Source organism: Lepisosteus oculatus, chromosome 3 (assembly GCF_040954835.1).
Source record: "Lepisosteus oculatus isolate fLepOcu1 chromosome 3, fLepOcu1.hap2, whole genome shotgun sequence".
NCBI lineage: Eukaryota > Metazoa > Chordata > Actinopteri > Semionotiformes > Lepisosteidae > Lepisosteus > Lepisosteus oculatus.
Window position 1 is genome coordinate 7,288,110 of NC_090698.1, and position 22,176 is coordinate 7,310,285.

Genomic DNA, 22,176 nt, shown 5'->3' on the forward strand with positions numbered 1-22,176 from the left:
GCTAAATGATGCGGCGTTTTCAGACAAGGCTTATGAAAATTAATGTCTCCGGTGATTAAAATATGGTTTTCCATTCATACCTAGATAAAATGTAACAGTCTTAAATACACCTGCCGGCTACCAGTAGTAAGTTGCTGGTTTGTGGGGAGTGTACCTCCTACTTTCTCTGTCGTCGCATCGTCTGGTGGTGGTGGAGGGGATCCCCATTACCTATAAAGCGCTTTGAGTGGAGTGTCCAGAAAAGTGCTATATAAGTGTAAGCAATTATTATCCCAAAGGCTTCCCCTTGTCTCCAAAGCATTGTGTCCTCTCCCCAGACTGACCCCTCTCGTACTGTCCATTTGCTCACAGAGCCAAACACGTGGAATTTCAACACCTTATCTCAGTGCGAATCTGCTAATAGAAAAAGGAAACACAACATTTTCTGGAATGAGAATACTGTAGTTATAGCTTATGTGCTATTATTATTATTATTATTATTATTATTATTATTATTATTATTATTATTATTATTATTTAAATACAATTTAGTTGTTATCTCTGCCTGCAGATCCTGTTCTTATTTGCTTGTACATTGCTCAACTGTACACTGTGTACATTGCTACACATTGTACACTGTAGTTTAGTTCTTACGGTGACTAGTGGCCAGGAAGGGCTGTGGCAAAGACCAAGTGTTTGAGACAACATGGTGACCAAACAGTACTTTCACAAAGTTTATGATTGTGCCCATAAAAGCGCCGTATAAGTGTAAGGAATTTATTTATTTATTATTTAGATAGTTGGCCCTGACGATGTCCTGCCCATTGAAATCTACATCTTCAATGTGTCAGGAAACAGCTGGATATCAGCATCACGTTGAGCAGCCTGTTCCACACTCCCACAACCCTCTGCGTAAAGACCAGCCTCCTGTTCTCAGCTTTTAATGCACTTTCACAGCACTGCCTCTCCCGTTCTCTGGTTCGTGTTTCCCTGTTCGTGTCGCCGTCTCTGCAGATTCTGAATGCTTTTATCAGGTCTCCCCCCAGCCATCTCTGTTCAAGACTACAAAGGTCCAGTGCCTTCTGCTTGTCAGTTTAGGACATTCCATTAAGCTGACTGCTATTCTCTGAACTCACTCGAGTCACAGATCTTTTCTATAAGGCAGTATGGGCCACAGCAGACTCCTGACTGCTTCAATGTTATTCTGTACAGCACAAATCCTCCCCAGCCGTCACAGCTGGTAGGCATGAATTGCACATGTGTGACTGAACGCTGAAAGCTGTTCTTTCTCTCGGAAAAACGCGCAGACAGCCACGCCGCTCCATCAGAAGGAAGGGGCACCAGCCCCGTAGCAGCCGAACGCTCGGGTAGCGGCTGGTTGGGGCTGCCGTGGTTTCCATAGCGACCCCGCTGCAATGCGGGCTTCTTAAAGCGGAGGACAAAGAGAACAGGGGAGAGACTCGGGGTCGGAGGGTGGGCTTCCGCGGGGCTGCTTGAAGAACTGTGACTGGGGCCTGCCGTGGCGCTGCGGAAACCAGACCCGCCCGGACGTGTCTGATCGGACCGAGCCCGGGGCCGAGCGCGACTGCCACACAGGAGGACAGGTCTCTGCCGGAGCAGCAGTGCAGGGAATGTCAACGCGCCAGAGCAGCGTTCAGCGCCAGACCTGGCAGCGGTCAGTGCAGTGCGTGCAGCTGCACCGCGGCAACGTAATACGCAGTGCAGTACAGCGTCTTCGCGTGGACAGCGCGGGGCAGTGCAGCAGGGTGGACAGAAATGCCGCCCACAGCAGCAACGTGCAGTGCAGGCAGTAGAGCAGTAGGTCTACTGCTGTAGGCAGTAGAGGTCATTAATGTGCTGCTCACTACAGACATGGGCAACGCTGCAGTAGTGTGCAGTACAGTGCAGTGGTGTTCAGTATAGCACAGTAAAGGTCAGCAGTACAGTACAATAACATGCAGTAATGTGCAGTGCTGCAGTAATGTACCGTACATTAACAGGCAGCAGAGTTTAGTTAAGTGCAGTAATAGAACCCCAATTGTTTTGTGTGTTTTAACAGCTGTGGTTGTAACGTGTTTAGTTTTGCTGGGTGGGGACGTGGGTTGGGACATTGTGGATGGATGTCTTAATTTTCTGCTCCTACACTGCCTGACACTAAACATACACACCTAGCATGCCTGACCCTGGTACACCCTCTCCCCTCCTCCTCACCTCTCCATCTTCTCCGTGACCTGAAAATGTGAGTCAGATTCCTCCATCTCCAGCACAAGCAAGCCTGTCTGCTTCCTGCTTCCTGTTTTCCCGATGGGATTCAGATTTCCTCTCCCTCTCTCAACCCCCCCTCCCCCTACTGAGCAGAATCTTAAAGATTGGCCGGAAATCAAGCTGCCTTCTTTCACTGCAGCTTGGCAGCAGCTACCCTGAGGAGGAAGCCGATCTACAGGCACTTTGCTGGATTCAGGACGGTGAAATTAAAGTTGAACAGTTGATGTAGACATCAGCAGGCTTTTTCAAAGGAGACCTGATTTCTTACAAGAGCTTGGTGAGGCATGCGTTTTAACAAACATTACAATCATGTAAAAACATCCAAATGACCTCTGACCACTATTTACATTGGACAAGTACTGACATTATTAAGCATATTTTTGCATCACTGCATGACAGGAACATCACCACCAGATGATCAGCTGCAAAGCTGGGCCTGGTCAGCTCTGGAATTGGAGACCTATGAGGAAAACTATGTTGCAACTGCAGGTGGTGTTGGTGGACCAGTAGGTGGTGCTCTTCTCTTTGGACCACAGATTGCCAGCCAATGTCCCAGTAGGTGACATGGTGGCATTAGCAATGCTGCCTCACAGCACTTGAGCCCTGGGTTTAATCCCGGACCTGTGTTGCTGTCTGTGTGGAGTCTGTATGTCCCCCCCCCCCCCCCTTGGCTGCTCCCAGTATGGTGACTGGGAACTGTCCTGTCTTGCAGATGCAATGTTAAACTGAAGATTGTGACTAATCATGTGTTAAAGTTAATTCTTTAACACTTTTTCAGTGGGTAGGGGTGTTAACCCTGGTGTTAGTCATAATTCCACTCTGGGAGTGCACACTGTTCTTCCTAACATTTTCCAGAAGTGTCAATTTTGAAGTAAATTATCAATTTCTCCACCTGATATACATAATGACTGCCCAAGATCAAAGTAGCATTTTAGTGTTGGGTTCCTGCTAATGTATATCTAAAGTACTTGAGATGCATACTGTAAAGTAATAATAATTCCTTACATTTTTCTAGCGCTTTTCTGGACACTCCACTCAAAGCGCTTTACAGGTAGTGGGGACTCCCCTCCACCACCACCAGTGTGCACTGCAGTGGAGTGCAGTACTGTGTACTCCAGTATAGTGACAGGTTACAGCACTGTGCTGTGTAGTACATTACAACACAATGGACACTGAGGCAGGACAATGGAGTGCAATAGGTGGAGACAGTAGCATGCAGCTAAGCACTGACAAGGGCATTACTGTAGCACGACCCAGAACAGTCAGCACAGGACACTGAGTAAGTACGATGAATCTTAATTCACACAATGCAATAGAATGTAGCAGAGTCTAGTGCATTACAGAACCAAAAGATGCAGCACAGAATATAACTAGAGCAGGATGTCAGAGTTCTGCAAACACAGGGGCATCCGGGGCAAGAAGCAAATGCACAAGCCGACTGTGCACCCGCTGACTGCACGCTGTCGATTGCAGCCACTGTGACTGCATGCGCCACCTAATCTAGCACACACGGACACTGACCGGCAGCGCGCGCACACACAGCTTGACGGAAGGAAACAATCTCGGTGCCTCTAGGACCCAACTGCTGCCCATGTGATTCACCCAAACACCCCCCCTTTCCTCTGCAGTGTTTTTGCCCCGCTAGTCCCAATTCAATGCGGGGAAGACCGCGCCGCCTGTGAGCTCCAAGGACTCTCGGTGTCCCGCATGCCGCACCGCGACAGATGAAGGCCGGCACTGAACCTGCCCCGTGCCAGTGAGGCGTTAGCAGCAGCGGCCGACAGCACAGAACGGCGCTATGCTGTCGCGCTCATCTACCGCAGCCCCGGGGATGGCGACCGCAGTAATGTAACATCGCATCAGCGCTGTACGCCGGGTACGGGTATTAGGAAGAGACAGCCGGGGCTGGGCGGAGGAGGGGTGCCACAGAAGGTGGGAGGAGAAAGAGATGTGCGCGCCTGCTTCTACACGACCGCCGACTTCTCTTCGTCTTGTTAATGTTTTGTCTTCTCGAAGGTAAACTCTCTCTCTCCTCGAAGCCACCCACAGTTGCGCAGCGCGCCCAGTGGGTGCAGAGGAAATGTCCGGTCTGCAAGAGACTGTCGTCTGAGGAGACGCGCACACATCAAGAGGAATTGGCTATAAGGTAAGCAGACTGTTCTCTCATCAGCGTCTGGTTTCGCTGCAAAACGTTTGCATTCTGTTACCAACCCTATTGCGGTCTTAGCTCTCAATACAAAAAAATCCAAAAAAAATTTCAAATACAGTCAGTTCACTTGCCTTGTTGCCCATTAAAAGAGGCAGGCACGTACTGTACTGTGCAGTTTGCATCCTGTGAATTCTTTGACCGCTTCCGTCGGTATTCTTCATTTCATCAGACCGCTGCCGTATTGTAAGGTACTGTAAGACGGGACAATTTCGACGATCTGTTTTTTTTTATTTTTTTTAGCGCAGACGCTGCTTTTGGAGTAATTAAAGCAAACTCTCCTGTTTACGGTCCTCACCGCGTCGCCGCGTTCAGTGTCCCCGGCAATTAATAGTTCACATGGGCTGCAGCAGGGACTGTTCCCTCGACAACGCGTGTTTCCAGCAGGGAAAACAGGCAAGCGGAGGAAAAACTGCTCTTTTAAAAGCAAGGAGAAAATAGAGAAACTACAAGCTATAGCCTAGATCGTGCTGAAGGTTATTCTTTAGTTCATTTCCATGTTCATCTAAATCTGAAATGGAAAAACATCATTGCGAACCACCCCAAAAAACGGAGCTGTAACTGAACAGCTGTGCTCCCGTGGTGAAGTCTGCTGCATGAGCCAGTTCAAGGTGCAGGGAAGTTTGCGAAGACAGGACCAGCCTTGGACCCAACAGGTCCCCTCTTTGGAGCGCCGATCTTGTCCTTCCTGGATTCCAAAGCCACACAAACCCCAGGCATGAGATCAGTGTGAAAAGTGCTCAGCGCGGTGGAGCCTTGCGGTGAGTTCAATTCCTGGGGTGCTGTCTGTGTGGAGTTTGCATGTTCTTCCCGTGTTCACAATCCAGTAGGTTAATTGGCCCTGGTGTGAGCGTGTGTCCTGTCCAAAGTGGATCTTATACCCATTGCTTGCCAGGATAGATTCCAGCTCCCCTGTGACTCTAAATTGCACAAAGCTGGGTGTCCCAGTGTGGGGACTGGGGGCTGTGCTGTCTTGCAGATTTGCTAAGCTGAGGATCTGACTAGTTGATCATTACAGATCCTGTAGCTAACTCACTGTTCTTTCAGATTCATTTAGGGTAAGCATGCATGCAAGTTCCTGTTCCCCTGGTCACATCCGAACAGGATGAGCTTTTTGAGATGAGCGTCATTGCCGACTTATAGACTGATTGCTTCAAATCTCCGAACGGGAGCAATTCTGAGCCAGAATCTGGCTGGTGCTGTAAGCAGTGTTGGTGGCCCAGTAGGGAGCACTCTTCCCTCTAAATCAGAATCCCAAAACCAGCTTTTCTGTAAAGTGATGTAATAATAATAATAAACTTTATTTTATATAGCGCCTTTAAAGGTGGCTTCTCAAAGCGCTTTAGAGAATGACAACAACAATAAATAAAAAGAATACACAAGATAAAACACAATTACAATACACAGAGGAGACCGTGGATGGTGGTACTAAGAAAAGCAGAGGGGTGAAGAATGGAACCAGTTAAATAAAGGCTTTTCTAAAGAAGAAGGTTTGGAGTCTGGATTTGAAGGAGTTTAGAGAAGGTGCTTCTCTGATATCCTTGGGGAAAGAGTTCCAGAGCTTGGGGGCATAACAGGAGAAGGCCCTGTCACCCATACAATGTAGACAGGCTTGGGGGACAGTAAGGAGACCAGAATTAGACGAGCGAAGGTTGCGAGGTGGGGAGTAGGGCGATAATAGTTCAGACAGGTACTGAGGTGCCAGGCCATGCAGAGCCTTGTAGGTGAGCACGAGGATTTTAAAGTCTACACGGAAGTTGACCGGAAGCCAGTGCAAGGACTCCAGGATAGGAGTAATGTGATCATTTGCACTAGACCTGGTCAGGATTCTGGCTGCTGAATTTTGGACATACTGCAGTTGGTTCAAAGTAGATTTAGATACCCCAGCGAGTAGAGCATTACAGTAGTCAATTTGAGAGAACACAAATGTGTTGATCAGCTTTTAACCCACAGTTAGTGATAGCATAGGGTGTAATCTAGTGATATTTCTGAGGTGAAAAAAAGATGTTTTGACAATATGCTGCACATGTGGGTCGAATCGAATATAACCCCAAGGTTTTTCAATTTAGGTTGAAGCTCAAGTACGGAACCATCTACAGATAGGGTTACAGGACTGGCTTTTCGAAGTTGATGGGGGGTGCCAATAAGCATGACTTCAGACTTGTCGCAGTTAAGATGAAGGAAATTTTGAGTCATCCAAATTTTTATGTCAGAGAAGCAATTAGATAGAATAGAGACAGCCACATCAGTGCCAGGTTTGGTATGGATGTATATTTGAGTATCGTCAGCGTAGAAATGAAAACTGAGGCCATGTGATCTTAAAAGCTGACCAAGTGGAAACACGTAAATGCTGAAGAGCAATGTAGCAGAAGTCTTTCTTTGCTACATTAAACGGAGCTCCTGACTTGCTCATTAAAGTTCCCTGAGAGTAGCACTCAGTGTAAGAGTGGTGGTTTCCTGGCTGAATTCTACTCTGGGCTTGAATAATCTAGTCGCCCTAAATCGTCCCCCTTAATTCATGGTGGATGATGTGCACCCCTTTTAATGTATTAAGTGTTTTAGATCCTCTGAGAGGAAATGCACTGTATGAAAATTGCTAGAATTTTCCCTCACCAACGGTTGGGGATTACATTCCTAAAGAGCTGGTAAATCCCCCAGTCTGTGGGAAACAGGTGGTCAGGTTACCACAGTGGCATGTGTCAAAATCAGCAATGGCTAACACATTGTGTAGATTTCTCCCCTAAAATTCACCAATTCCGAAACCAGAATTTTAGTTCATCATATGAAAGGAATGAAATAAAACAGTAAAATGGAGCGTTGTTTACCCTGAATCCCGAGACCTGTGCATGACAAAAGACCCAGACTCAGGAGAGCACTGGGGTCACGTGTCGCAGGCTGGTGTGAAAAGTGTGAAACTGCAGGCACACCAGGGAGGTGCACCAGACGAGACAACAACACCACATCCTGAGCTGGCAGTACTTTCTGAAGCTTTCCGGGAGCATAACCGTGAGTGAGCTAGGGCTTCCCTGTGCTTGTGAAGAGTAGCACTCGATATCGAAACCAGGTGGGAGAGTCCCGTGGTGGGGCAGGGACGCCTGTAGCACCTCGTCCCTGGATGATGAACACAGGTCATCCGCATCATCAAGCCACTTCACTAGTCCTGTGTGCTCTTTTACGAGTGTCAGATGGCAGGCCTGCAAGATAAATTTGCGTGCATCAACTTAACCGCCCAGTGCTCCTGTCCTTCAATATGGAAATGTCACATTCGTAGGGGTACAATTAGGGATTCCAGTGGAATTTCCACAAAAATCTATGGAACTGCTACCATCACCATTCCAGGATTGTGGAGTACACCGCTATTAAGCCACAGAACACTTCTTGTCTTCAAAGACGTCATTGGCTTTGCTGTGCCATGTTAGTCGGGTCAGATCAATCCCTCTGTAAGAGTCGGCAACTGCTCAATTTTCCTCCTTTTGTTTGCTCTTTGTTGCTTGACAGAACTATGTAATTTACACCTGCAGCTCCGATTGATGGGAATTGCTAAATTGGGTCCCGTCTCACTGGTGTCGACATGAGTCCTCCGCTCACCGTACTCAACCTGGGCCAGAGGAAGACGAAGTGCAGAACGTGGGGGAAGAAAAACGACAGGCCTGTAAGCTGGTTCATTCACATGCAGTCCACAGACGTCTCAATTAACATGCAGTGTGCAGCCTTTGAGTTAACAAGAGTCCCCTTATAGGAAAGTGCAGAAGCAGCTACTGCTCCTCTGCTGTTTGGGATAAAAGATATGAGGAGCGTGCAAGGATACTGGCTCTAACTGTCCTGATTTAGTCTCCAGTTTGCAGTAAGACAGTCTGAGCACGTACTATTGCGTCAGGTTAGAGGAAATGCCTTAGCGGACCATCTCATGCAGAGATATTGCTCGGGAGGCACTCGGCGTCATTTTGACTTTTTCCAGTGCTGCATGTTTATCATGCTTACTGATTTCGACAAGGATCATGTACTTGTTTGTGGTGTCTGTAGGCTGTAGTGTCGCTCCAAACAAAATAAAACCATGGCTGGTTTCAAAGGTGTCCTTGGTGATTAAGGTTATTGACGGGAACATGAAGATGTTACCTTGCACACGATGGATCACAATGAACCTGTGACGCTGAAAGTCAAGGCAGTGTTTGTTCTGCTGCTGGTCTCGCAATAAGCAAAATAAATGCGGTGTCTCAGATTTCAGTTCATAATGGAGGAGTAACGTTAATGCTCCCCTTCAGGCCAGACCGCAGGCAGATGTCTTCCATATTGTTTTCCCTTCTGCCACTCTCCATCGCAGCTCTCCCTCTAGTCTAAAGCACACAATTATCAGGTCTGCTTTAACTGGCTATAAATAACAGTGCTCTCCTTTCCCTGCTTCTCTCCACCCTCCCTGTCCCTGTTCTATTGCTGATTCTCCCTCCTCTTCTCCACTGTCTCTTTCTATTGCTTTTCTGTCTCTCTTCCTTTGTCTTTCACTTTTTAAAAACAAATTTGCCCTAAGCGTTCTCTTAGCCCAGTGCCTAAAAAAAGCTAGTCAGCTGATCAACAGACCCCGAGAGAGACGTATCTTTACATGCAGACGTGAGGCTAGTCTGAGATCTGCTCTGTGCAGCAGCAGTGCTCAGGGGCCTGTGACGAAAACTCCCCGCCTTGTCTCATAAACGCAGATGCAAGACCGCTGGGGTGTCCCGTCCTCGCCCTGGAGGGCCAGCGTGACTTCAGGGTTTCATTCAGAAATACCAGGCAGGCATACCAGGAGCTGCTGAAGAGACCTAGAGTACCTGCAGACACACTGGCTGTTAAAACAGCAACCTGCTGTATTAAGATGCTATTGAAACCAGTGACCCTGGGCCTTCAGATAATAGGCCTCCACCTTTTCAATTGTCCCCCTACAGCAACGTCATTTAATTTCACGTGGCTGGCAGTGATTCGTATCCTGTCATGTAAAAACGCTCATGGACAATCATGAGCTTGACGTGCACAACTGCACGACTGGAAAGCAGAATAGACCGACTTGATCCAAAGTAATTCTATACTTGTAAAAAACATTGTGGTTGCCATCAGGTCTCCTCGGAGCTGTCTGGACCTGCATCTGACTGCTTTGCTCTGGAGCACGGAGTGGGAACATGACAGGACAGAACAGGTGCTCTATTTCTCGCCTTCTACAAGCGAAGGCAGGCGGCAGCTGCTAAGATTATAAAGCCAACTGTGAATAATTAGTCCCTTCTGGCTCTGTCTGGCAGGCTTGTTCTGTGTATGAGGGTTTTATACATAAGGCATGCATGTGCGAGTCTATCAGAGCTATCGCCGCTCTTCCACTCTGCTTCAAGACCTTGCTTGCTTCATTGATCCTCAATAACAGTGGTGGCCTTGCTGCCAAATACTCTCAAACAATCAAGCACTAGCTAAGAAAATCCGAAATATGGGTTAGAACGATCTCAGCTATGACAAACTATTTGTCAGACGAGCGTGTCTCAAGAGTAGCTTCAGCTGTGAAATCACAGAAGTGGGGCCTAAGTGTTACCAACAGAACACACCACTTGGGCCACTGGTGAGACGGGAAAAGTATCTTGTATAGACTAGAAGAGCAAGTGAGAATAGAGAAGAATCCACCCTGTCCTGCCATGTTGTTAGATAATGGTGCATTTGGAATATTTGGAATAACTATTGGAATGACTCATTGTCCAAAATAGTGCAAATGGCTCAGCACTGGCTATGTCCCACAAGGCTTGAGGATCATAAAATAGTAAGGCACCAGCAGTTTTACTAAGTGTGCTGTGTTAATGGGAAAGACGGCTGCTATAAGCGACTTCAGAAGACGTGAATGTGGGTGCATGTGCCCTCTGAAGGCAACAGCAGACAAGGCTAATGTTTTACATTAGACAGCTTCAAGGCAACAAAAAAATACACTGAAATGAACAAACAACTTTGTCCAGAAGAAGCTACTGAACTCTAATCTATAGGTTCCCACAATTCACAGCTGTGAAAATATAGCGGCATCATTGCTGGACACTGATAGAACTGTAATAGGATGTTTTTTTTGGTAGCACACTACAAAATTGCCCTTTTTTCCTAATCTTACCCCCCACCTGTCAACACCAGGGCCCTCCAAATTGCAGTCCTGGAATACCCTTAGCCCTTTGAGCCTCTTCCAAGTCAAGACAGATGTGGAATTTGGGAGATGAGTTCCGACTTGCAAAACGGTGTGTGTGTGTGTGTGTGGGGGGGGGGTTGGATCTATTCCTGCATGTTTTCCGTTTTTACTCCAGCCTTATAAGGGGGTTTGACAAAATCTGAGTACTTAACTTGACCCCTGGGGAGAAATAAAGTATTTTAAAGAGAATTAAAGACACTGCCTGGTTTGAGAAAAGAAATACATTCATGCTTTCCCTCCCGTGCTCCATCCCAGGGCAACATTCCAGGTACTATTTCAGAATCAGGAATGGAGGGATTTCCCCTCTTCTATGGACTGCTCCGGCTTTTGTCATTACTGTTGTTGCTTTGGTTTGGTTTTGAAAACCCTTCCCTTTATTCTCAGCCCTGTTGTGGCTTATTCTCCTGCAGGTTTTTGTGGAATTCCCCATAAATACCCAAACAGACAAATTTCAGCCCCTTCAGCAACAGACGGCTTTGTGTCTGAAACCACTAAAATCAAAAGCAGAAGTCTTTTTTTAAACACATTATTTCTATTTTATGCAGTGTTGTTTGTGAACAACCTCCTAGAGGTTGACTTGTCCACCATTAAGGCTGGCTGGAAATCAGTACTCCGGTTTCAAGATGCACTCCAGCCATTACTCTAATTCTTGACTCTGCATTTACACCTACGTGGTAAAATGCTTAGGCTTGCATTCAGAGAACTGTTCAGCACTGTGAGCTTTAGTAAAGGGGGCACCCGAGGTAATACAACAGTTTAACCCTTTAACAGGAGAGATTAAAGCCCCCGCCTTTCCATTTGTGGAATACAACTCATAATACTTTGGCTCACCTTTAAAAGTTTGAAAGGTTTGGCTTCTGATTAAAATCAGTGATGTCTTAATTCCATATACACCTGCTGTCCTTTCTCACTCCTTGGACTCTGGCCCTTCATTAGTTCCGGGCATAAGACCCCAAACCCTGGGAGACAGCTCTCTGTTCTGTTGCTCCAGGACTGTGGAAGGATACTAGACAGCCAGAACATTTCAAAATCCTGCCTTGAATCTCACTTTTATAATCTTTTTTAAGTCGAGTGACTGAATGTATTGGTATATTACTGTCTCTTGTTGCTTCACTGTGAAGGACCTTGAGATGTTGCATCATGAAAGGTGCTATATTAAGATTATCAATGTCATCATTATTATTACTGCACTGTAGTCCACTCCTCCCCTCCACAAAAAGAGCTGTTAAACAGAAATTAGGGAGTCAAATTCTGATCTCACACTTCCACTCTCCTACGTACACAAATACTTGCTGGCTGCTCACACCCCTGCCTGCAGCTGTACCCTTGCACCTGCCTCCCAGGTTCATTCCTTATATGTGACGGAGGTTCTTACTTTGACCTTTGGCTAGGACCACCTTTTCTTCTGCCTGGTGATGCCAAACTATTAACTATCAGTGCACTATCTCTTTATATTCATCGACACATTTTGCCATAATTCAAATTTGACTGAGCTGCTGAAGGCCTTTCCTCCCACAGTTCAAAGACATACGGTTAGGTTAATTGGCTGCTGTAAAAAACTGGCCCTGGTGCGAGCGCGTGCGTGTTTGTGTCCATGTGTGTCCAGAGGTGAACTGGCATCCTTGTGCCCAATGCTTCCAGGAATAGTGACCCTCAATTGGAGGTGGTGATGATGAGATGCTGAAGACGTTCTCCTTGTTTAGCGAGAAACAAAGCCTTCTTCTTCTCTCTCTCACCCACACACACACACTCACACACACTCTCACTGCCTCTCTTTCCAGATCCCAGGGGCCGCTATGGACCGAGTGAGTGTGCTCTGGCGCCTCCGCCGGCGGGTGAAGAGGGGCTTCGTGTGCATGGCGCTCTTCTGCGTGGCGATGGGATTCCTGTACGCCTTCTGCGCTGAAAACAGCGTCACGGCCACCGACGCCATCTTCGGCACGAAGGCCCGCACGCGTGCCCAGCTCCGACATCACTGGCCAGGCGTGGAGCGGGTCTTAAGGGGGGCATCTGGCAATCCAGGAAGTTCCGTTAAGCAGGGAAGGTCACCTCCTTCCCTTCCTGCCTCCAACACCAGTGCCAAAGTGCCCCCTCACGCGGTCAAGGGAGATGGACATGGCTTTCTGTCTCGGGTGGTGACCCCCTTTCTGGGGCACCTGTTAGAAATCGTGAGAGGCACGGGACAGAAGAAAGAAGGGGCCGTGGGAGATTTTTTTCGGGGCCAGGCTAGCCTGGGCCAGGTGTGGAATGAGGAAATGTCCACCACCATGCTGAGCAAGAGGCTGAAAAAGGTGGTGCAGAACTACCAGGTGAGCAAGGACAACACGGAGGTGGGGAAAGAGTGAGGAAGAAGTGGGAAGAAAGGAAAGAAACAGTTATTCAGATGCGTGTTTAACATCACGTTCTTCAACTGGACAGGGTGAGGAAGCAAAAACAAAAACAAAACGGTTAGATGTATTCTAGTGTAGGGTATGTGTAGAGTTTAAAACATGAGCAGTCATGTTAAAAGAAAATCGACAGTGTACTAGTTGCATCTTACTTGGAATATGGTGCTATAATTAAATGTTACCCTATAATCAGTGAGAAGGAGATCAACTGTTCCTTCCTGAAAAAAAAGGGGATCTGAATCTTTTTAGAATGCAATTGATATGGCTGCACGAGACACTTCATTATGAATCATTTATTGCATTTTATATATAGTGATTTTTATCTAAAAGCATTGGCCACTTCAAGGGGAACTGCAGTCCCAATTTCTCCGACTGGTTATTACATCTTGTAAACAAAATAAATGAATTGACGGGATCACCAAATTGGACAACTTCTGAATGAAGCACAGAATAGTTAACTTTGTGGAAGGACTGCAAGTCGCCATATTGTCTCAAACCCCTGGTCTCACCACGGGCATGAGCGAGAGACTGTGCAAACTAAGATGTGGAGCGCCCCTTCCTGCTGACTAGTCATTGCATAACATAATGCGATGTATGAGCAAATACATACAGGTTGTGCAGCAGACATTTTACTGCAGAAATGTGCAATGTGCAAATCTGCAATGCTATCTGAGCTATCTTAAGAGATGTAGTGCCAAGCATGTTTACAGTGCAATAATTCTGAATCGCAGAATATGACGCTTCAGCAACCGGGACATTTTGTGATGTAAATCTGAGGTTTTGCGTGTTACTGTGCACATTTTACATTCATTGTGGTTTGAAGTGCACTCTAACCCCGAACCCGGTTCGCTCAGCTGGGTTTCTGGTATTGCAAGCCCTGAAAGCCATTGACCAAGCCGACTCAGGACTCTTAGCAGCAACACAGACCTGGAGGCACAAGCTGAAATTAAGTCACATTTGGCATTTTAGTTGTTTTCTTTCTTTGATTTAATGTAAAGTGCTTTGAGATGTTGGGATATAAAACTTTTTACCGTTGTAACTGTCAAGACTTGAATCAATGGCCCCTGCTCGTTACTAATGAGAACGCTTGCTCTGCTGTCCTCTGTTCTCTCCCCTGCCTCACCATCCACACCAGGCCATGAATAAGTATGGGGTGCACTTTGAGCGGCTGGCCAGTCGCAGGCGCCAGCGCCTCACCGGGGAGGAGCTGCTCTGCGAGCTGAAGGACAAGGTGGCGGTGACCTCACTGACCCCTGACCTCCCCCCCTTCTCAGAGCTCTCCTGGGGCTCCCAGCTTCCTCCCCACCTGGTAACAGCTCACCTGGGGCCCTACAAGAGCTGCGCTGTGGTGTCCTCCGCAGGATCCCTGAAGAACTCCGGACTGGGCAGAGAGATTGGTGAGCAGGGCGGAAGGGGGGAGGAGAGGGAGGAGAAAAGGACAGAGTGGAGGAGACGGGGGGGGCAAGAGGAAAAAAGAGAAGCGAAGAGGAGAACAGAAAGGCCTGTAAGACTGGACTACCCTGTAACACCACATATTCAGTAAGTCACCTGTGAACAAAAACTCCTCTCAGGGTCCTGTAACAATTTTACATGGACTCTGGAGTGCGCTGTTCCCTCAGTTACAGACATCACATCGTCTCAGTGGGGTTGCTCCCTTGAGATTCCTGACTGTCTAGTGCGTGTGTTTATACGCAGTCCAGTGTCCAGTGTTAACAAGCATGCTTGTGAGCAGAGTGATGGTAGACTAGCTATTAACAATGCTCACACACAGCTTTCAGAGTGCACACATTAGTGCTTAAATGATACAAGGAACTCATCCAGACAGTTACTGGCATACTCCACGGCCCATGAGGTACATGAGTGCTGTGGTTATAAATACATTTCCATATAGTCTGTACGTGGGCCCTGTGGTTCGTGTTTCATCGTGCATTCTGAAGAAAGCTGCTGGGTTGACTTAGTCAGGGATTTTGAGACTTGCAGCAGGTCCGCTTGACCCCCCTGGTCAAGACTAAAAAGGTTCTGTTCCTCCAGCTTGTCAGTACACAACATTGCCTTAAGCCCCAGTAATAAGCCTCGAAGTAATATGTTTTCTATAACGTGGCCATCAAAGCTGTTCACAATCTTCTACATGAGGTCTTACTGGTGTGTTACACAATTAATTAAAACATAGCAGCACTTGATTGAAACTCTACACTTTTAACTGTATATTCGAGCATTTTCTTTGAATTGCTTCCCCACGTGGTCTTGAAGATGTAAATGACGGGTCACCATAATGACATCATTTACATGTCATTTGCGTGCTATATGTCTTTTTCCTAAGTAGGTTCCTGTAGCTCAGTGCTTCCCATGTTGTATTAATACAGGATTTGTGTTTTTCCTACCTCCATGCAAATGGCAACACATGTTTACCAGGCATTTGTCCAGTCTTGAATTTACTCAAAACCTTTTATTTCATTTGTTGTTTTTACAGCAATCCTCGTATTATGGTATTATCTGCAAACATAAATGAAGTGTCCCAGAATCTAGATCATTGGTCATTCTCTATGGCCATAGTGGCCATGACTTAGTTCTACACCTTCAGTTACTAAACACTAGTAGCGTCTATTAATGACACTTTCTTCTTGTTGCTTCGCTGTTGTACAGAGCTGTTTCCAGCTCCCCAGTGTGATGAATATACCATCGCTGCTGGTCACAGGCTGTGGTAAAAGCACTGCAAAATTGCAGGAAACTATGAAGTACTGTACACACTTCCTCTTCGAAAACTCAGTCTGCACAGATTCCGTTCTCATTTTGTCTTCAGCAGTCTTATTACGTTAAGTTAACTATTAAGTAGTTTCGATCCCAGAAGGCCATCAGGGCTGACCATTGTCAGTACCGAGACAGGAAACACCGGAAAACCAGGAATTCAAAAACATTCCTTCCACGTGTACAGAAATATGGAGAACCATCTTTGCCCTGCCCCATGTCAGAATCTGCAGATCACTCATGTTTAAAGTCTCATTGATACCCACCTTACAAAATACCATTACTTGCATGGCAGTTTTTTTCTTTTTGTGTCTAGCACTGCCGTTTCTTTTCGGAAGGGTTTGTCGAGATGCTAGTGGTCCTGTTGCAAGAAGTGAGCTGTGCTGCTTGAGACAGAAGGGCCACAGGGCTTGTGGGGTCATTTCACCCCTGTCTAGAGTCAGACTGTATGATTCTGGGAGTCTGGACTAACCCTAACGTTGAACATTGTTGGTACACTACGGAGTGTCGGGTGTCTCTATTGAAACTGTCAGACCTGTTCTGCAGATCTGCTTCTCCTTTCTCCAGATTCCCATGATGCTGTATTGCGGTTCAATGCTGCTCCAACAGGGGGGTATGAGAAAGATGTGGGCACCAAAACCACTGTGCGCCTTATCAACTCACAGGTAATAGGGCCTGTCTTTAGCCTGGGTGCATCGCCTTCCTGATCAGTGCATCAGTGAGCCAATGAGTCAACATATCAGTCCACCAGTGTGTCAGACAGAAAAGCGTCATTCGGTTGGTATGTTAGTAAACATTCCAGCTCAGGAGTCGTTATGGGAATGCTATATGAAAGATCAATCAGAGTATGAGTATAGGTCAAGCAGTGTTTGTGGACTTGACAATCCGTATGTATGTGTAATTATGTGGAATTTCTTTTGCTAAGGCTGCTGGTATCATAAGGTAGACTTCACTGTGTGTTACTAGGTAATGGCTTCAGAGGACCACCACTTCCTGTCCAGCTCCCTCTACAGCGCAGGGACCCTGGTAGCCTGGGACCCTGCTCCCTTTTCCTCCAACCTCGCCGAGGTGAGACTGTGCCAGGCGAGCAGCAGGGCAGCCGTTTCTGCTTTGGCAGACTCCCTTGTCTGTTTTACCATCACTGTAATTGTCATGTTGTTCATATTATTCATCCGAAGGAACTTACAGCAACACAATGTTACTGAGCAGGCAGAGCAACAACGTTCAAAATTCTCACTACTAATAAAAAGCATGGGGTGGGGAGGTAACAGCCACAATCGGCTAACAGTATACGTATACTCAATAAAAAACAGCACGACTGCTTCTCAGCCAATGAAGGACATCTGAAACTGATTGATAGATCAGTTGCTGCACTACGGTCCTAGACTCTGTGGAGTTCAGTGTAGTACCTCTCCGAGTTTCTGCTTTTCTCTGTCGCCCTTTGTTCTCTGTCCTGTTAACATACTGTGCTGTGTGAATCAACTCACCACCCTTCGCCCTCATATCATATTTGGCATAATGTTCATAGCTGGTGGAACTTTTCTTTCTCTCCTCTCCCTCCTGTGCTCCCTCTCTCCATCGCAGTGGTACAATAAGACCGATTACCCCATCTTTAAGCAGTACCAGAAGTACCGCCTCCTGCACCCTCAGCAGCCCTTCTACATTCTGCACCCGAAGGTTGAGTGGCAGCTATGGGAGCGAATCCAGGAGAACATGGCCGAACCCATCCAAAAGAACCCGCCCTCTTCGGGGCTTCTGGGTAAGCCCACAACACAGAGACCCCACCCCTCTTTCTGTCAAACTGCCACATGGTCTCTCAGGGCTCTATCAAGATTAACAGTCACCACCCACTGTCTCCCACTGTCTTTGTGCTGCCATTATTCTACATGGAAAAACCCACTTGGTCAATATCTTTCTACAGACACCACCCTGTCCCCATAAAACACTGCTTTGGAATAGTGTGTGATGAGGTTAGTGTGTGCGTGTTGCAGTCACATCTATGTCAACCACAGACGTTGCACTGATGATGTATTACTGAATGGCTTTACGGCACAGTTTTAATGTCATTATTCATGTATGCATATTAAAGACAGTCCTGGTCTGGTCACATTTTGTCACAAATTGTAGGGCATGTCTTGATAATGTCTTCCTGTGTGTCTGTTACAGGCACAGTCCTGATGATGTCAGTGTGTGAGGTGGTACACCTGTATGAGTTCCTGCCCTCCCGGAGGAAGACAGAGCTGTGCCACTATTACCAGCGCTTTTTTGACGCCGCCTGCACTCTGGGGGCCTACCACCCTCTGATGTACGAGAAGAACTTGGTGAAGAGGATGAACCGGGGCACAGACAAGGAGATCTATCAATATGGCCGGGTCACCTTACCGGGACTGGCCACCCTCAACTGCACGGCACCCAGAGTGCACTGACTGCTGGAGGAAGCATGCAGATTTGGTTCTACTGCTGTGGGCTGACCCCACAGTAGTGGGGTAAAGCTGACAGGCACACCCCCACCCAGTAATGTGGATAAGCGTTTGCCATCTTCACACTACAGTGCCACTCACTGAAGCACCGTGAGCGGAGCACACTCATCTTCAGCTCCAGCTGCTGGTTGCTTTAGCATTATTTGGGTATCCTTGTCTGGGACACATTTGATCACCGGAAGATCATGTCACAGTGGCAACAGAAATCTGTAGAACATTTATGGCATCATAGAATTGTCTTAGCTGTTATTTTCTAATATCCTCTAGCAAAGCAACCCATCCCATCCTGGAGATACCAAAATCAGCTTTTGACACCTGCCTTGTGGTCACTATCCTCCTGCTGTCCCTGTCCACACTGACTGGTACTCATGCACGCATATTAATGAAAGCACCAAGCGCTGACATCTGCTCTCAGCATAGCTCTCACTCTAGTCCCCAATACTGGGGGCTGCAGGCCAGTCCTGCACTGACAGGCGGGTTGTCTGATCTGATCTGGCCAATAACAGAGTCCCGAGGCCCTCATCTCCAGCTGCTCTGCTGTGGCATGAGGCGGCGTCTTTAGCATCTACAGCCTGACCTGCTACAATAAGCATTTGTCTAACTTTTGCTCCCATTTGGAGTGTTCAGCCTTGCCTCGGTGTAAGGTAATCACCAACTAAGAATGGCTGCAAGTGAGATGGAAGCCATTCAGCCCATTAACCCCAGCTCGCTCAATAGCTTATTTCTATGAGCTGGATCTGATCCAACGATCCTAAATGCACTTCCTTGTGGCTTCTAATTGTACTGTCATGTGTTACTAGTTGTGCCGTTCAGAAAAAAAGAAAAATAATCCATTGGGCTTTGTTTGACAATAGCTTTCTGGATTTTTAAACAACTGTGGCAAAGCCCCTCAGAATCTCAAATCCTCAAGACTGCCAGGAGTCAATACCTTCAAATTATTTGGGTATGGCCTGTCCCGTTATTCATCTTTCTATGGAAGTAATGGCCTTTCTGGAACGAAACTGCCATTAGGATTCAATTCTCCAGGAGCACAGAATGGAATAAAAGCCAAAAGAACGTGTAGCTCTCCAGAACATGAACTGAAGATGGGATCCTTTAGGAGAAGTGTGTGGCAGAGTTCCAGTTTCTAATTTCTGGTACTATATATTCACTCGACTGGTTGATTGCACGAAGACCAGAGCTTGTATTTTTCACCGTTGCTACTTGTCACCACAGTTTTGGGTTGTCTTGTCAGCATGTGAAGTATTCAAATATGTAGGAGGTGGAGGAAGAGATAGTACTGTTCCAATGACATCTCTCCCCTTGCCCTATCAAGAGCGTTACAGGTCCACACAGCACATGTCCAGTCTTTAGCGAAGAAGATGTCCCTCAGGTCCCCGGTATGTGCAGTAATCACTGGAGGTGGCTGTCATGAATTGAATACAAGGAGTGCTGAATTTGTGAGGAGAAAATATTTGTATCAAAAGGCCTGACAGTGTTGTCGGGCTGTGTCAGTCCCTCCTTCTGCACGGCTGCTTGCTGCAATTAGGCACCAACGCAGGTGAAGCAATTTTCTGCTCCGCCTTTCTTGAGCAGTAGGAAGTACTGTGGGATGGCCAGTCATCCGGCAGCTGTTGCCAATAACTCAGCTATCTAAGGAAATCTCACTTGTATTTTGTGTGCTAATATGGTCGCAAATGCTTGCCGGATGCATATTGCCCTGTGATAGATTAAAACATTAATTTCACATATTTAAAAGGGGGAGGTATGTCACCACCTTTAGCAATCAGACAAAGCATTAATAACACATTTGATTTTACATTGTGGAAGCCAGACACTTATTAGACGTTCCTGTTTTGACTAGTTTAGTAAGCATAAGGACAAAAGAAAGGTTATAAGAGAACATTCTAGCACTAGTACTTGCTAGTCACACTGCGCAGAATGAACTGCCTGCAAGCAACACCAAATTTCCAATAGTCTCTACTATACATTTATAGTCTCTCTAAAGACTAGCCTGATGAGTCCTACGTGTTGTGTTACACTGGGCTATGTTTTCTACTGGTAGAGTCTGTAACATTTCATTTGCCTCGATAGTGCCTGTACAGTGTGTACAGGCTTCTTATTTTTTGAAGGCGATCAAAAGGCCTCAATGAAAAGTCTGCAAAGGAACAGGTTAAGGTTTATTCCATGCTGAAAGGAAAATAAAAAAGGAACAACCTTTCAACTGTGGAGCCTTTAGGTGTGAAGAATTCTCCACAGCCCAAATGCTGCGTCTCTTTTCTTTGTGTGAAGAGAAACGTGGTCACTTTTCTTTATTAAGGAGTGAACAAGGTGTGGAGAAGGCTCTACAGCCGAAACATTGTGATCCTTTTCCTCTCTTTTCAGCATAGAGTCAACCTTCACCTGCTCCTTTGTAGCCCACGCATGCTGACGCAGATACCTGCTTGAACTTCTACAATGAAAAGTCTGCAAACCTTTTCTTTTTCTTTGCCAATGACAACTGTAGATTAAAAAACAATTACTGCCACACAATTGCTAGTTAGGCAACTTAAAACCCCTCTACTTGCTGGAGTTGAGTTTATGGTCTGTTTGTGGAATCAGTGTTTTCTGATCTTAGGGCTCCCCCATGTGGACAGCATTGGTGGTAGGACGGTGTGCAGGCAAGATCATTTATTTATCTGGCACAATTGACTGGATGTAAAAGAGATCTGGTCTCTGAATGTTTATCCACTAAATAAGAGAAAATATTTTTTAAAGAATAACTTATTTTTGTTTTTGCTGTTATTGCTGCTACACTACTATTATAGAGTAGAGACTGTGCAAAGCATGAGCCACTATTCCCATGATTATATGGGGTCAAAGCAGCTCCTATAACCCCAAAAACATTTATTTCACAGGTTGTGGCTCTGCTACTTGCCCTTGCCTTTGGTATCAGCACCCTCTTAATTATAAAACGGAATTAACTAAGAGCTCCTTTATCTAGTTTCAGAGCTGGGTGTACAGAGATCCGGCAGCTAAAGAACAGATTTATAGGGGTGGCTTTTGGTTGCCCTCAGTGACCTTGACAGCTCTGGCGTTTTCCTGGGTATCCACCAGGAAAAAAAAAACAATGCTGCAAAGATTGACTAGAGTGGCCACCACAGTTGCAGGTTCTCCAGGTGAGCTCAGAAATGATGTCGCCAGACCCATTATTTGCTAGAATCAAGGCTATTCCATACATGTCAGCCAGCTTCCTGTGAACCTGCTTGCTGCTATAGCTTTGCACCACTGTGGTGGGGAGATACACTAACTAGTGCAGCCACCTCACAGCTCCAGGATCCATAGCTAGTTTGCCAGCTTAGGCGCCTTTCTATGTGGAGTTTGTCTGATCTCTCTGTGTTTGCATGGGTTTTCTCTAGGTAATCCAGTTTCCTCACACTCCCAAGTACTGAGTAACAAGCTAAAGAACTAAACATTTTTGGTGTGCCCCAAATCAGGCAAGGGTATATAGGAGTCCATGTAAACATACTTAGGTGCCAAAACCTATTTATTGCCAGAACAGGGTTAAAGGTTTTAAGAATATTATGCTGGATAGTTTTTAGGGCAGTTGGGTACTAACCTTCTGAATGTTTATGGTAAATCACGGCACTATCCCAGTCTGATGCAGGGCTACACTGTGAAGGTATGGTAAATGAGAATACAAAGAAATGTATGACTGGAGCAAAAGTGTCTAGTTACTGGACTAATTTGCCACCATGGTTCCCAGATTCCTGCCTGGACCCTTTCCCCTCAAATTTGTCCCAATTCTGTGTACGTTTTGTCTGTCTGAAACACTGTAAACATCTATATAACTGTACTGGAGTAAAGCGAGAGGAGCCGAGCCAGTGATGTGTGTGGACAGTCTTTATGCTGCGTCGCGGTGCAGAGCCAGACATCCATGAAAAGTCTTTATTCTGTTTCTCTATCTCCTTGTAGTCA

At 46.4% G+C, this 22,176-nt stretch overlaps 1 protein-coding gene across 6 annotated transcripts; it reads left to right on the forward strand.

Annotated features, from left to right (window-relative positions):
- Positions 1-1,419: 1,419 nt before the first annotated feature.
- Positions 1,420-22,078, forward strand: st6gal1 (ST6 beta-galactosamide alpha-2,6-sialyltranferase 1). Of its 6 annotated transcripts, XM_015340719.2 has the most exons (11): positions 1,420-1,654; positions 2,384-2,521; positions 3,873-4,390; positions 4,694-5,211; positions 7,972-8,102; positions 12,410-12,937; positions 14,151-14,412; positions 16,328-16,425; positions 16,727-16,828; positions 17,345-17,519; positions 17,927-22,078. In XM_015340719.2, exons 5-11 carry the CDS (start codon positions 8,022-8,024, stop codon positions 18,184-18,186), a joined length of 1,506 nt encoding a protein of 501 aa, XP_015196205.2. In that variant the 5' UTR covers positions 1,420-1,654; positions 2,384-2,521; positions 3,873-4,390; positions 4,694-5,211; positions 7,972-8,021; the 3' UTR covers positions 18,187-22,078. The 6 variants fall into 6 exon arrangements, with proteins under 6 accessions (XP_015196205.2, XP_006627561.3, XP_015196208.2 ...); XM_015340722.2 differs by lacking the exons at positions 1,420-1,654; positions 2,384-2,521 and having other exon boundaries at positions 3,659-4,176; positions 4,284-4,390; XM_015340723.2 differs by lacking the exons at positions 1,420-1,654; positions 2,384-2,521 and having other exon boundaries at positions 3,659-4,120; positions 4,284-4,390.
- The last annotated feature ends 98 nt before the right edge of the window (positions 22,079-22,176 follow it).